Genomic DNA, 14,484 nt, shown 5'->3' with positions numbered 1-14,484 from the left:
GGCACCAGAGGGATACGTCCTTTTTTGTGACATGGCTTAGGCGTATTTATTATCGTGACGTACAATTGCGCGCACCTGCCCGCGCCCGCGCCCGCGCCCACGCGAATTGTCAATGAGCCGTGACATCCGTGAGCCGTGACAAAGCAGCAGTTGTCGACAGAATTTTCTTGTCTTGAATCATTTATTCATTCATTCATTAATTCATTTATATCACTTGTTTAAGTTATTTAATTGTAAAAAAAAAAAAAAAAAAAAACGATTCGGGGGCCCCCTGGTGGCCAGGGGGCCCCAAGCAGCCGCTTAGTTCGCTTATGCCTCGGGCCGGCCCTGAGGGTCATCAATGGAAAAACGGCAAGCAGAGTGGTATAATTGAGCGAGATGTTTTTGGGTAGGTTGTGTCACAATCACCAAATATGGGCAGGATGGTGGTATTAAGTATATTCGCGTGGCGTCAAACTAGAATATGGCATTTGTTTCTGGATAGTAATTAAATGGTGGGTTATCTTATGGGCCATGTAATCAATAAGGTCTGCGTCTAGAGCCACAGTGGCGAGACAGGTGTGAGGTATCTGGTTAAGAACATAACTTTGGTGGTTTTAATGATGAGAACCAGTTTTATGGCAATACGTTGAAGTTGAAAATTATTAAAATCCTGTTGGAGATGCCGTTGTAACTCCTCCATGGAATTTCTGGAGGCCATCAGGGCTGTCATTAGCAAAAAGGTTAATATCAGAGTTCAGATGAGAGATGCCTAAATGGTTCACGTACAGAGAAAACAGGATAGGACCAAGCACAGAACCCTGAGGAACTCCCTAAATAATATGGGTCCTGTCCCACGATAAATTATTGATGGAAACAATTTGAAAACAGGTCAGATAAGTAGTTGTAAATCCAGTTGATTGCACAATCCTAAACAATTAGGCATTACAGGCTTTGCAACATTACAGTGTGATCCACTAAATCAATTTCTTTAGACAATTCGAGGAATAGGATGGCATAAAGATGACAAGATTCAAGACTATTGAATATAAGGTCAAGAGTATCAAGTACCACAGCATGTGCTATATTTTTCTCAAAAAACAGATTGCTTAGGAAGGAAGCATGTTAAGCGATTACAATTGTGTTTTTAAGATCTTCTCAAAGATCAGTTTTCCATTCAGGAGGGAGGGATGCCTGAATAATGAAAAGATTTACTATATGGGGTATAGGTTTTACAATGGAGTTAGCCATGAGGTGGAGGGCAAACGCGGGATGGCCATGGGCAACATCATTTCACTGCAATGTCTCCTTTATGCACACAAACCATAGTAAACAAATTGGGACGTGGCCTGGCAGTGTGTGGACATACAGGTTGCTCTACCATACCTTGATGGTGTCAGTTTTGTTGTCAGATAGAAGGGTAAAAAAACAATTATCATTTTTTTACTGGCAAATGAGGTTACAATGGTCTACCATACCTTGTTTAGAGGTGAATTTCACGATGGCTTTACGCTTTGAGTCCAGGTGAGAGATCAGCTGGCATTCCCCACCACCGGACCGCTTGCTCTGGAAATATTTATGTAGTTTCCCCTTGAGGACCTTGTCCAGGTCTCGAGGCAGGTTCTCCACGAGCACAGCAGTCTCCTCCATCAGCTGCACCTGTGAACTCGTACTATCGTCCGTCCCTTCTACACTCGATGCCACAGCTGTTTGGCCCCTCTTGATTTTGGAAATAATTTCCTGCCCGTTGCTGCCTTTACGAGGTTCCTCACTGAGCACTGACACCTTGCTCCCTTCACCTGTCTTGGCTACCTTCAATTTATTACTGCCATATCCTGTTGTGACTAACTTAGGCTCGTTACTGCCATCAGCTGTCTTAGCTAACTTAGACTCGTTACCGCCATCAGCTGTCTTAGCTAACTTAGACTCGTTACTGCCATCAGCTGTCTTAGCTAAATTAGACTCATTACTGCCATCAGCTGTCTTAGCTAACTTAGACTCGTTACTGCCATCAGCTGTCTGAGCTAACTTAGACTCGTTACTGCCATCAGCTGTCTTAGCTAACTTAGACTCGTTACTGCCATCACCTGTCTTAGCTAACTTAGACTCGTTACTGCCATCAGCTGTCTTAGCTAACTTAGACTCGTTACTGCCATCAGCTGTATTAGCTAACTTAGACTCGTTACTGCCATCAGCTGTATTAGCTAACTTAGACTCGTTGCCGCCATCAGCTGTCTTAGCTAACTTAGACTCGTTACTGCCATCAGCTGTCTTAGCTAACTTAGACTCGTTACTGCCATCAGCTGTCTTAGCTAACTTATCCTCGTTACTGCCATCAGCTGTCTTAGCTAACTTAGACTCGTTGCAGCCATCAGCTGTCTTAGCTAACTTAGACTCGTTACTGCCATCAGCTGTCTTAGCTAACTTAGACTCGTTGCTGCCATCAGCTGTCTTAGCTAACTTAGACTCGTTGCTGCCATCAGCTGTCTTAGCTAACTTAGACTCGTTGCTGCCATCAGCTGTCTTAGCTAACTTAGACTCGTTACTGCCATCAGCTGTCTTAGCTAACTTAGACTCGTTGCTGCCATCAGCTGTCTTAGCTAACTTAGACTCGTTACTGCCATCAGCTGTCTTAGCTAACTTAGACTCGTTACTGCCATCAGCTGTCTTAGCTAACTTAGACTCGTTGCTGCCATCAGCTGTCTTAGCTAACTTAGACTCGTTACTGCCATCAGCTGTCTTAGCTAACTTAGACTCGTTGCTGCCATCAGCTGTAGTGACTAACTTAGACTCGTTACCGCCATCAGCTGTTGTGACTAATTTAGACTCTTTACTGCCCTCATTATACTTCTCCATTCGTTTTCGGCAAGCCCCGTCAATTGTGTAGTCTCTATTCAATGTGAAATGGAGAAACAAACACGCGTACACATGCGCACACGTCCACACCAAGGAATCGCGTGCGTTCTTCTCTCCGTCTTTCGCAACTGTATCGTGTTACACTCTTGCTTCGAAACTAAATCCACACATGAACTTCTGTTTTGTCCGTACTGTATGTTGACCTTCTTTCGCGCATTACGTGGCCGACCGTGCTAATCGGAGCGTGAGAAAGACAACAAACTAAATACACAACGCAGTTATAAAGAAGTTAGTTTTCAGTCTAGATTAAAAAGTGCATATCGCTCCAGTGGCGATCGTTCGCATGGACGACACACAATACACGCGGTTTTAAACGTTCACACACACACAAAACACAGTTGCTGTGTAATGTTAACCGTATCGAGTAAACTCGTATACCCTAAACTTAACAAGTGTAATAGTTCTTGATTTACAAACCCAACAGAACTTGTCGGAGATAAGCGTCTGGTCAAGAGGCAGAGCAAGTGGCGCCCTCCCAACTTCCTGCTGTTTCTCTTTCGCCTGCTGGTGAATTGTCGTGTTGTTTATGACTCAAGGGGGCCCCCTTTAACACTCAGGGATGCGTTACCCATGTGTGCGCGCGTGCGTCCATTCGTCGACGAATAATCCAAACTTGAGGCCCACGATGGATGTACGCATCGAATCAAACGTCCAAAATGTAATAATTGTACTGGCAAAAGTGACATGCCCAAGCATGCAGCGATAAAAAAAAGTAACAAATGCTATGGAATGCGTCGATTGAAATCAACTCTTTATGCTTATGATAAATGGGTAGAATGGTAATCGTCCTGCTGTGTTTACGTTTTGGAGCTGCGTTTAACTCACCTCGTGTCATTAATATTAACATTTCACACCAAACTTCACACCAAACTCGGATATATAATACAATTTAAAGATTCTGAGCCGTATATTCCCCAAAACCACTTCAGGTACATTTCAGTGCACAGTAATACAAAAAAATGTTCACAAAGAGAGTACTGTACAGTATTTGCATTTGAATCAAGTCACTTGACTAATCAAACAGTTTTTTGCTGGATTTTTATTTTATTTCTCCAACCATATTAACTTTCCTAACGCTTCACAGATATTCTAAAAGGTATATTTTAAAGGTGTGTGAGTGCACAATAATGTAATTGCAAATATACGCATGTTTTGTGTCATACGATGTCGTACGATTTCGGTATAAAGTCCACGCAACAATGTTGCTTGCCTTTTACAACTTGCCCTCTGTACTCGACCAAGTAAATACGTTTATTGTTAATCGCACTGCACAATGAACCTGATTTACCTGAGTTGTGGATTGACAACGTAGCATTGTGTTACACGCTATTTCATAATTTAATCTAAACACCATACTTTACCAAACAAATCGCAATTGCATTGAGATTATTTTGGTGCGAGACATGTCCAAATGATGGGCCGCTTTGTTGAGCTATCATTTGTGGCCAGGTCGCATCTGAAAAATAAGTTCATACCTCAGTGGGCTTTGCCTGGTAGGATGGGGATTGTTTCGTTTTTTTTATGTGTTTGGGTGATTTGTCGAGATTCTTTTGGTGACTTTTCCACGTCATGGAGTTGGCAACACCCACACGTTCCTGAGCCATGAATCTCGATTGCACCCCAGATGCCCTCGGCACTCTATTCCCCTCTCGCCTGCTCAGCCTATACCTACATTCGATTGCACGTGAAAACGATGTGCTAATATTACCTTCATGCTCAATGAGGTGAAACGAGCAGGTTAAAATCTACACCATGATTAATACAAAAAAAGAGATCGTTGAATGTTGAGTCGCAACCCCACATTTTTTGATAATTCATAATAATATGAATGTGTACTGTGCATCCCTATTGCTACATTACTGCGTATTTCCAAATCGCCCGCAATGCACTCCCCCATCTCGTCAGATCTATGAAAGCTAAGCGAGTTTGAGCCTGGATTAGGGCTTAAATGGAGGACCACCACGCAAAGCAGTTTGTTATCGGCTATACAGCAGCATACAAAACATCAGTTATTGCACAGTACAGTACTTCTATGCTTCTCGCCTACAGACTAGCGTGGTGAAGTATGGTTAAAACAAACCCCACGAGGCGCATGGCACGGTGGTGGAGGTGGGGTCCTCATCCAGCAGTGGATGGACACAACGTGCTGTATATGTGCCGCACACATTTCACGACAGTACCGCAGTTCTGCTTGTTGACTCGCACTCAGGCACTATATAGTGATGTTTCAGTAATACAACTGCTGTTGACCTCTGTGATGACCTGGGGCGTTTGTAAACAACTCCAATATCTCATGCTGGCATTCACGGGAATTTCCAGAACGCAACCGCAAGAACCGGTCATGCTTAAACTAGTCTGCAGTACTTCACATTGAAAGCCACCATGCACTTCATGGTTGTGTTTTCTCGGACTGTATATTGCGTGTGAATGTATGTTGTGCCATTCCTTTCTTGCGTATGACGGCAGTATGTTCAGGAGATAAATGCCAATGCCGAGGTCTGTCAGCCGCAACGAGGGGGGGGGCTTCAGGAGTTCGTGAAGTTTTGCTGCTCCGCTGGGATTGCTATGCGGTTCATAGTTTGAGTTGTGTGGCCACGGTGGCATTATTACTGTGGCTTTGTCTTTAATATTCTATTCATGAAGGAGATGCCCTACCTGGGGCCTGCTGGTGTTCTCGTGAGATTGTTTGTTACACCAGTGTCTTCGAGGAATGTCAAAGCCAGGAGGTGCGATTTCTGACAGTAAAAGATCTCAATCGCTCGGGAAAGCGAAGTGTCTGAGCGTACGTTAAATGAAGAGATGGAACAATGTGCTCTGTGGATGGAATATTAACATCGAACATTTGTGAGGTGGCCACCGGCTTTGGGAGGCCTTCTTCCAGCAGTGGGTTGAACATGACTTGTGATGATGTGACTCGTGTTCACTGTGGATTTTCAGCACTGTTTTGGATATACAACGTGAACCATCCTATTTAACACGATCCTTCGAAGTGGGCAGGTAGGAACTTGGTTGGACAGCGCATTCGTGCACGACATACACATATGCACGACAGACAGACATAATCCTTGGTGGGCAGTCTGGAGCCTGCTGTTCCTACCTGTAATATTAACGTACTCTAGTGTATGCCACACGCGAAAGTTAATCATTAAAATTATTGTCTTCTACGAGAATAGTGTCTCCTTATCCCTGCTGTTTACTGCCTTGAAGATGAAATCACAGTAATATAGACGTCGCTATGTGATTAATACAATAACTTTAAACGTTTTAGTTTTATAATTAAAACCAACATTTAAACTGAACTTTTAATCGCTTCTAGGTCTTAAAGGTTAACATTCGCATTTTCAATTTCGCAACACAAACATAACCTGGTCTTAGCACTTAGCAGTGTTTTCTGTTTATAAATAGCCAAAATGTGTCCTTGAAAATATGGATAGCTAGGTGGTCGCAATAAAGTGGTCGCTTAAGCTAATTATTTGGCTCATAACCCCCGTTGCCATGCTTTTAACTCTCATCGGCAAACCTTAGCTGTCAAAATGCACGTCTTCCGTTGTAAGCAAGAGCTAACACGAACACCGCGTATCCTACAAATGCCAGCATCTGGACTGATACTGTACATATGCGAAAAAGAGCTTCATAGCTCTTTGGATTCCTCCAGTATACATACCGTAGCGTAATAAAAACAAGTGGCTGATGAAGCTGAAGGATGGAATGTGGAAGCCAAAGGAGGGAACGCCGCTACGGAGTACGACCACTGCGGAGATGGAGCGATGAGATGAGCTAGTGGCATCAGGGGAAATTGGGGAGGTGATGATGACTTAGATTAGTAGCTGATGGCTGATGATGAGGAAAACTAAAGTTTTGTTTACGTGGCTGGGCAGCCACCAAAGAAGTGTAGTAGGAAGTCGTGTCACGTCATTGCTCAGAAACCCCCACATTCTGGCCCTGTCAGTTTCATTTCGTCCCTTCTGCCCCGGGTTCGCCGCGCTTCTGACACTTGCTGCCTTCACGTCTCAAAGGTTTGTAGTAGTGTGGTTTTCATGCATTACATTTTCAACTATAATCGCTAATTACTATTTAATTCGTTGCGATAATCGTGGTTATAATTAGGGATTTAACCATGGACTCGGCGATGCGATGAATTGTCATTTTCCGGAAGTAGATTTTTTTTTTACCATTGTAGTCGCGTAAACTTAGATTCCAAGTAATATAGTAATAGAGCCTGTGGTTTAGTATCCTTGCTAGGGACCCTGTTTCCAAGGGCTGCGACATTCTTAGAGGTGAAGACATTATGAGAGAAGGTTTTAGACGGAAGGGTGTTGGGAAAGAGGCAAGGGATCAAAAGTAAAACTTCTCGATGGCTTCAAGTGTTCCTTACAATAAAATAAAGTTAAAGCGTAAGCTCAAGATCTGACTGGATGGAGGGCGTTTGAGTTAACAAGCAGCCAATTTGTCAGACATACGAGAGGTAAAGTCAGGTGTCTGATGGATAGATTGACACCATGATAGGAATGTGGACTACAAATCAATATCTCGGTTGCCACCCCATGCTTGTCTAAGTCGGGAGCTGCCTTGACTTTGTTTTTAAAAAGTGGAACATGGGGCAGTATGCTGATGTATTAACCCGGAAATGAGAGTTTATCATTGGTAATGTCATTTAGAACGAAGCAGAGATGGATATTTTCCAACATTTAATGTTGAATTGTTATTTGGATGTATCTCAGTAAGCAGTGGAATTCAATCGTTCCTGTTATTTTCCAATACAATATAGCTGGGTTATTCTTTCTAGAGGCTGAGCCATGCCGGCATCTGTTAAGTGTCTTTAAAATCTTGATTTGAAGCTTTCGTGACTGCAGGAATCCATACTCTTTGGTTCTTTCGGTAAAGTCACGTAGCTACCAATTCACATTTTATGGGGAAAACTGTATAATTGATTAACTCACTGTATTACCTATCATTTGTATTTCACAGGCTTGTTATTCCATTGCATCAAGGTGCGCACACAATTTGAAGACAAGGCTTATTGTATCTGAATCGCATCGTTTTTTTCCATTTCAGGATGGCAGCAGGTTTCAGTCTGTCTAGCCACTTGATTGAACATTTAGATAGAGATATTGTAGAATTCATGTTTGAGAAGATGGATGCGGCTTTTGATAATCTGAATAAGAAGTACGGTGTCACGTTTAAAATGAGTGATGGCATAGTTCATTCACTGTGCAACATTACTCTGGAGCCCTTCGATAAAGTGGCGAACCAAGTATTCATGGCACTGTATGAAAAAGCGCTGCTTAAGCTGCAGGCAGCACATATCTCTTGGAGTAGCATTAATCTGCCTAAGGGACACCATTTGCTGAATCAAGCTGACACATTCATCAAACAAACATTTCCTCATGTTTACCAAATTAAAAATGACATGGGTGTCCGCTTTGTCGGCAAAGGAAATCTTCCAAAATTGGCCGTGGAAGAGTTCCGAAAGATTGTGCATTCCCAACAGGGACAAAGTCATTCATTGAAAAGATCGCAGCGTAGAGGTGATGACAATGGCCGGAAGAGTTTAAATTCTGTAGCAAGCAGTAAAGATGGAAGAGAAAAGAAAAAAACCCAAGAAGCCAATGAGGAACAGGAATCGAGCAGTGAAAACGAGAGGGAAGACGAGTGTCCCATCTGTTTAACACATTTTAAAGAAAAGCATATATTGCCAAAATGCAGACATGCCTTTTGCCGCAGTTGCATAGATATGGCTGTTAGGGTTCGGCCTGCTTGCCCTATGTGCAACGAGCCATATGGAACTACTTTAGGCAACCAACCCATAAATGCAACCATGGCTGTCAACAAAACATCAGGCCACCTTCCAGGCTATCAAACCTGTGGGATGATTGAAATTAGTTACACAATTCCAAATGGGATACAAGGGGTAAGTACTACTACATGATATGCATGATTAATTATTATATTGGTTTAATAATTACCTTTTTGAAGTGTTTTATACATTCTATGATGTTATAATTACCGTTGATATGAGGTTCTTCTAATTCACACCTTTAGCCCGAGCACCCGCAGCCAGGAATGGCTTATCGTGGCATGTCAGAGACTGCATACCTGCCAGACAATCAGGAAGGAAACCACGTGCTGCTCCTGTTGCAAAAAGCCTTCAAACAGAGGCTCACCTTCACTGTAGGTGTATCACGTCGCACTGGCATCGGCAACTTCGTCACTTGGAATGGCATCGAACACAAGACCAGCATTTACGGTGGACCTTTCATGTAAGGCGGGCAAATTTTATTTTGCTAATCTTAGAATGAATGACATCTTGGATGGGAATTGAGGTTGTTTAGTCGGATACAGACTATGTTTGAAAATGTATGCGAGTGTAAAATTGTCATTAAAACAAAAACCTAATAGTACCGAGGAGCAAAATGCTCAAGTTACAGAGTTTAGTGGGCAAACTACCATTCCCCGGTGTTATAAAATAAAAACATATTGGGGGAGTGAGTTGTATTTTAAATTAATTGCTTTTGGTGTTAAAGTATTATTTGCCAGTGATATTCAGCAAAATCCATTGATATATTTTCCGTTCTTTTCTTTATCTATTTTAGCTATGGCTATCCTGACCCAGATTACCTGAAGCGTGTCCAAGATGACCTGAAGGATAAGGGTATTGTGTGACCAACGTCGTGAAGAAGTGGTCATCACAAATCAAATGAAGATGAGGTTGATGAGGAATGGTTTTCAATTTGATAATTTACTTATGTGTATTCCAAAAGCTATGCACTGTTTTACCATAACGATAAATTAATGTACAGTTGCCACGTGTTTTTTTTATTATATATTTTTTACTGGTAGGAACCTCCTGGTTACACCAACCCACAGCGGATTATTGTGTTCGTCCGTCGTGCGGGAGGGGCTGGGTGGGGATGGTGGGGAGTGGCTGGGTGGGGAGGGGCTGGGTGTTGGAGGGTGGGGCTGGGTGGGAGGTGGGAGGGGTGGGGCTGGGTGGGGAGGGGCTGGTCACCCCGTGGTGCCCTTATAAAACTCAACGTTTAACCTACTCACGCCGGCTTGTGCCCGCCCTCACAGTCGGGCATATTTGCGGAATACACCACGCCGCCGTTGACCCTGGCCATTGACCGAGCAACCCAACGTTCCTACCAGCTCCCTCCACAGGGATGTGTTATAAGACATAGATGACATCACATTCACAAATACATTTAGCTGTTAACCTCTGGAACTTATTTGTAAAAGTGAAAATATGCTGCCAACAATTTTTTTTATCAGATGGCAAATGTAAATGCAATACAGTATCATATGAAATATTTTTTTCACGTGAACAAAATAACAAAATAAATGCAACACTTCTGGGACTTCTTTAATACTATATATTCTGTAACATGTACTGCAACATCTGATTTTTCAGTGTCCAGTTGTATAATAAACTATTGTCTTCAGTTTTTCTTTTATTTAAGGCTTGTTATCCCTGTTATTGTGCCCTCCATGGTACAGTTTCCACATTTACCAATCTCCAAACACAAATGCAGCTGTTGCACGTCATGCTCCTGATGATAGGTAAAATCAAACACCTGCTCTATGGCAAGAGTGAATTTTTTGCGGTTTCAGGATAAATTCTGGAAAGTATTAAAAAAAAGATCGTTTTCCTTCACCTATTTTTTTGTAACCATAGAATTAGTTTTCTATTAAAACTATAAACTTTATATTTAACATATACTGGATTTACCACTGATTGTGTTCTCAAAGTTAAGAAATCCTCAAATTAAAGCACTTCATATGAATACTGAATTAATTGCTTCGGAAGTATACTATACTTTCATTGTGGTTTATATCTGCAGAATGACACCAAAATTATAATACAGTAAATGCATCACAGGTACTTGTGAGTTTTTCTATAAATCATACCTCTTTAATTTTATATTACGTCACATTTTAACGTATTGGATAAAGAATGCTAGGATTAAACATTGAAATGTTGCATCCCATGTCATATTGATGGAGCCAATGAAGGTTGTCACGTTTTGTGCTTTGATGAAAAAAAAAATCTTGCCATTTGCAGTGCAGCTCTTAGGAAATAGTACTCTTTCTTAGTTTATTGTTTTAATGTTGACAAACTTATCTTCTCTGCACTCATCATAGGCTTCCAAAGAATGTATTTAATGGGTAAGGTATATTTTTTAAAACGTATTATGAAAAAATATCAATAACCATCAAGCACGATATAATTAAACAGTATTAATATTGGGAAATGCGATTAATTTTTTTTTTATCTTGCATCATACGAAATATATTACCATATTGCGGTAACCCTACTGAATACGCTGGTTTAGAAGGCACTTTGTGAGTTCTAAATTTGATCGTCTAAGATGGGGAGGGAATAGGAATTTTAAATAACTTTGGCATTTACATAACTGTAACTGCAAGAGATCCCTGCAGTAACAGAAATGGCTAAGCATTCTACAATCTGAAACAGTGTTGCCAGATCAAAATTATTCCTCTCTCGTACCGAATTGGTGCTGCTAAGATACTTTCAGTTCGGTGAGCTGTTAGGTGAGATGATCACGACTATGGCCTAAGAGTCATCGTAAAGCACAGGCACATTGCAGACAGGAATATTACCGGCACGAATTACACTCGGGTTAGAAGGGAACTGCTGTACTGTCATATCCATATTGCAGAAATGCACGTTTTGTTATATTACGCAATTTATTGCATTATTAAAGTGAATGTGTATTAAAAACCACTGTTGGTCAGTCTTCATTCAACATAGCAGTGACTCAAGCCTGAGATTATGGTCGAAAGACAAACAATGTCACTTACATTTTCCATATTTTCTTTTTAAGTTAGGCCACGTGGTAGTGTTAAGTCAATATTATTGTCATTCAACCTACACCACCTGACAAGATAGTCACTTTTACAAACATTTATACGTGCCAATGTGTTGATCAAATTCTGACCAATAATGCTCTCCCACAAGCTCAAGACATCAGGACTGAATTTAACATAAAAATACGACGTTTTGCTCAAACTGCTTTGATCTTCAGGCACTCGAAACTCGGGATCAACTGAAAACCTACATTTTAAGTTCAATGTAACTGCAATTCACAAAAGCCCTGCAGCTGGTACACGAGGTTAGTATTTGTGAATGATCTTCCATACACATGTATCATGTGGACCAGCCCCTTAGGGGCCGTCCATAAATGACGTCACGCGATTTTTGACCCCCCCCCCATCGTCACACGGCGTCACAAAAAGTCAGCCCCCCCAAAAAAATAAAATGTGCTTCAAATCGCTTTAAACTATTGTCATTGTAGTGCGTATTTAATGTGCAGCTGCACTCTGATGTAGGAGAAAATATTTATTAAAAAGTCTATTTAATTAAGTAGAACGTGTTGTCTATATTTAAAGTTTCGCATTTTGATGTGACGTCACATTTCTCAAACCCCCCCCCCCCCCCTTGTCACACATCGTCACAAATGTCTGACCCCCCCCCCTCCTACTAACTTGGCAACACTATAATTCCTGATTTACGGGGCCATTTAATTGGTATGTGAAGTGCTATTTATCTAGAACTAATTAAATTTAATTAAACGTCATAACCTGGTTTCATGCTATTAACACGCCACAGCTGTCAAAGTGCATGTCTTCTGTTGTAAGCAAGAGCCAACACGAACACCGTGTACCCTGTTAAACTAAAACTACAATTGCCAGCATGTGGACTGATTGGGGCCGTCCATAAATGACGTCACGCACCTTGGGGGGGTCAGACATTTGTGACGATGTGTGACGAGGGGGGGGGGTGAGAAATGTGACGTCACATCAAAATGTGCAACTTTAAATACATATAGTCAACACGTTCTACTTCATTAAATAGCGCCACATTAAATACGCACGATAATGGAAATAGTTTAAAGCGATTTGAAACATGTTTTATTTTCAACGTCATATTTGAGGGGGGGGGGGTCTGACTTTTTGTGACGCCGTGTTACGAGGGGGGCGGGTGGTCAAAAATCGTCCAAAATCGCGTGACGTCATTTTTGGACGGCCCCATTGTACATATGTGAAAACATGGTTTATAGCTCATTGGATTCCTCCAGTATAAATACTGATTCAGAGTCTGCGTACACGTTGGACATTTGTATTATTCGTACACAGACAGTATATGACATTCTTCAAATGTTGCGCAGCGTCCCGTGTTGTAAACACTGCAACTTCGCTTTCTGGGGTTTCGGTTTTGCCAATGTTACCAACTTTGCGACGATGCCGCGAGATGCATTCTGATACTGTAGCATAATAAAAACAAGTGGTTGAGTAAGCTGATGGATGGAATGTGGAAAGCCAAAGAAGGGAAAGTGCCCAGGGAGGACGACCACAAGCGTAGATGGAGCGATGAGATTAGCTCGCATGCAGGGGCTCGTGCAGAGGTCGGCAACCAAAACAACAAGAAGGGCCATTTTTGTCAAATTCGGTAAAAAAAAGACGCAATATTGCAAGAGCTGCAAATGCATGTGGATACGAGACGATTGTCTTTAATAAAGTCACGAAACAGTCCTTAATAAGCCAGCCGCATGCGGCTCCGGACCCTTACCCATGGTAAACTGAACTTTTATGGTAAACTGGACTTCCATGGTAAACTGGACTTTCATGGTGAACTGGACTCCCATAGTAAACTGAACTTTTATGGTAAACTGGACTTCCATGGTAAACTGGACTTTCATGGTGAACTGGACTCCCATAGTAAACTGAACTTTCATGGTAAACTGAACTCCCATGGTCAGGGGTCGGGCAACAAATAACAAGAAGAGCCATTTTATTTTCGAATTTCAAAAGCCACAACGGAAGTTCTAAAAATAGCCGCATCAAGTCGCAGGTTGCCGACCCCCCAAGCGAGTGGTATCAGGTGGAGTTGGGGGGATGGGAGGCACTGGGAGGTTAATGACTTAGATTAGCAGTGGATAGAGCGAGTTTGGTGAATTATAAACCATTTTATAAGAAGTGTTTGGGTTAGATCGCGTAAATATACATGTGTTGTTAAACCCGACACGGCAAATTGGTAAGGTTTGTCATATTCTTAGTTCTTTCGGTAAAGTCACGTAGAAGGGAAATAATAAAATAAAAAATATATAAAACAATACATTTTATTATTTCCCTTCTACGTGACTTTACCGAAAGAACCAATAATATGAATCCCTGCAGTCACGATAGCTTTAAATCAAAATTTAAGGTTTGTCATGTAAACATAACATGGCAATCCGTTACTCGTATAGCAACACCAGTGTGTTGGAGAGTAAATCCACAACATTTACAATTCGAGGACGACGTTTCACCAGTCCGCAATTACAGCTAGCATTATCAACCAAGAGACAGATTTTGATTTGAAGCTTTCGTGACTGCAGAGATTCATGTTATTGGTTCTTTCGGTAAAGTCACGTGACTTTACCGGAATAACCAAAAGTCAAGATCCAGATTTGTGTATAAGTCTTCCTGTTTCGTTCTTAAATAGAGGAATACATTTGATGTCGTCACTTGCGAGCCAATAAAGTGTAAAGACCGGGGGCGGGGGAGGGGGTTTAATGAATGCATATC

The 14,484-nt window shown here is 41.7% G+C and overlaps 3 protein-coding genes across 3 annotated transcripts in view; 1 reads left to right on the top strand and 2 right to left on the bottom strand.

Annotated features, from left to right (window-relative positions):
- The window catches only part of LOC144941972 (guanylate kinase-like), a 174,514-nt gene extending 164,368 nt beyond the window's left edge, over window positions 1–10,146 (bottom strand). The window contains exon 1 of the mRNA XM_078868557.1: window positions 10,143–10,146. The gene's annotated coding sequence lies outside the window, so the exon portion shown is untranslated. The remainder of the gene's footprint in view (window positions 1–10,142) is intronic.
- On the bottom strand, window positions 1,242–2,835 carry LOC144947088 (uncharacterized). The gene has a single exon (XM_078876283.1). It carries the CDS (start codon window positions 2,833–2,835, stop codon window positions 1,423–1,425), a length of 1,413 nt encoding a protein of 470 aa, XP_078732409.1. The 3' UTR covers window positions 1,242–1,422.
- LOC144937758 (uncharacterized) lies at window positions 6,720–9,760 on the top strand. Its single transcript, XM_078865204.1, has 4 exons — window positions 6,720–6,911; window positions 7,864–8,806; window positions 8,938–9,155; window positions 9,489–9,760. The coding sequence occupies exons 2-4, from the start codon at window positions 7,952–7,954 to the stop codon at window positions 9,556–9,558; spliced, it is 1,143 nt and encodes a 380-aa protein (XP_078721330.1). The 5' UTR covers window positions 6,720–6,911; window positions 7,864–7,951; the 3' UTR covers window positions 9,559–9,760.
- Window positions 10,147–14,484: the final 4,338 nt, after the last annotated feature.

The sequence above is a fragment of the Lampetra fluviatilis genome, chromosome 2 (assembly GCF_964198595.1).
Source record: "Lampetra fluviatilis chromosome 2, kcLamFluv1.1, whole genome shotgun sequence".
Classification (NCBI taxonomy): domain Eukaryota; kingdom Metazoa; phylum Chordata; class Hyperoartia; order Petromyzontiformes; family Petromyzontidae; genus Lampetra; species Lampetra fluviatilis.
Note: the sequence above shows the minus strand (reverse complement) of the source record. Positions and strands in the feature narration are given on the sequence as shown.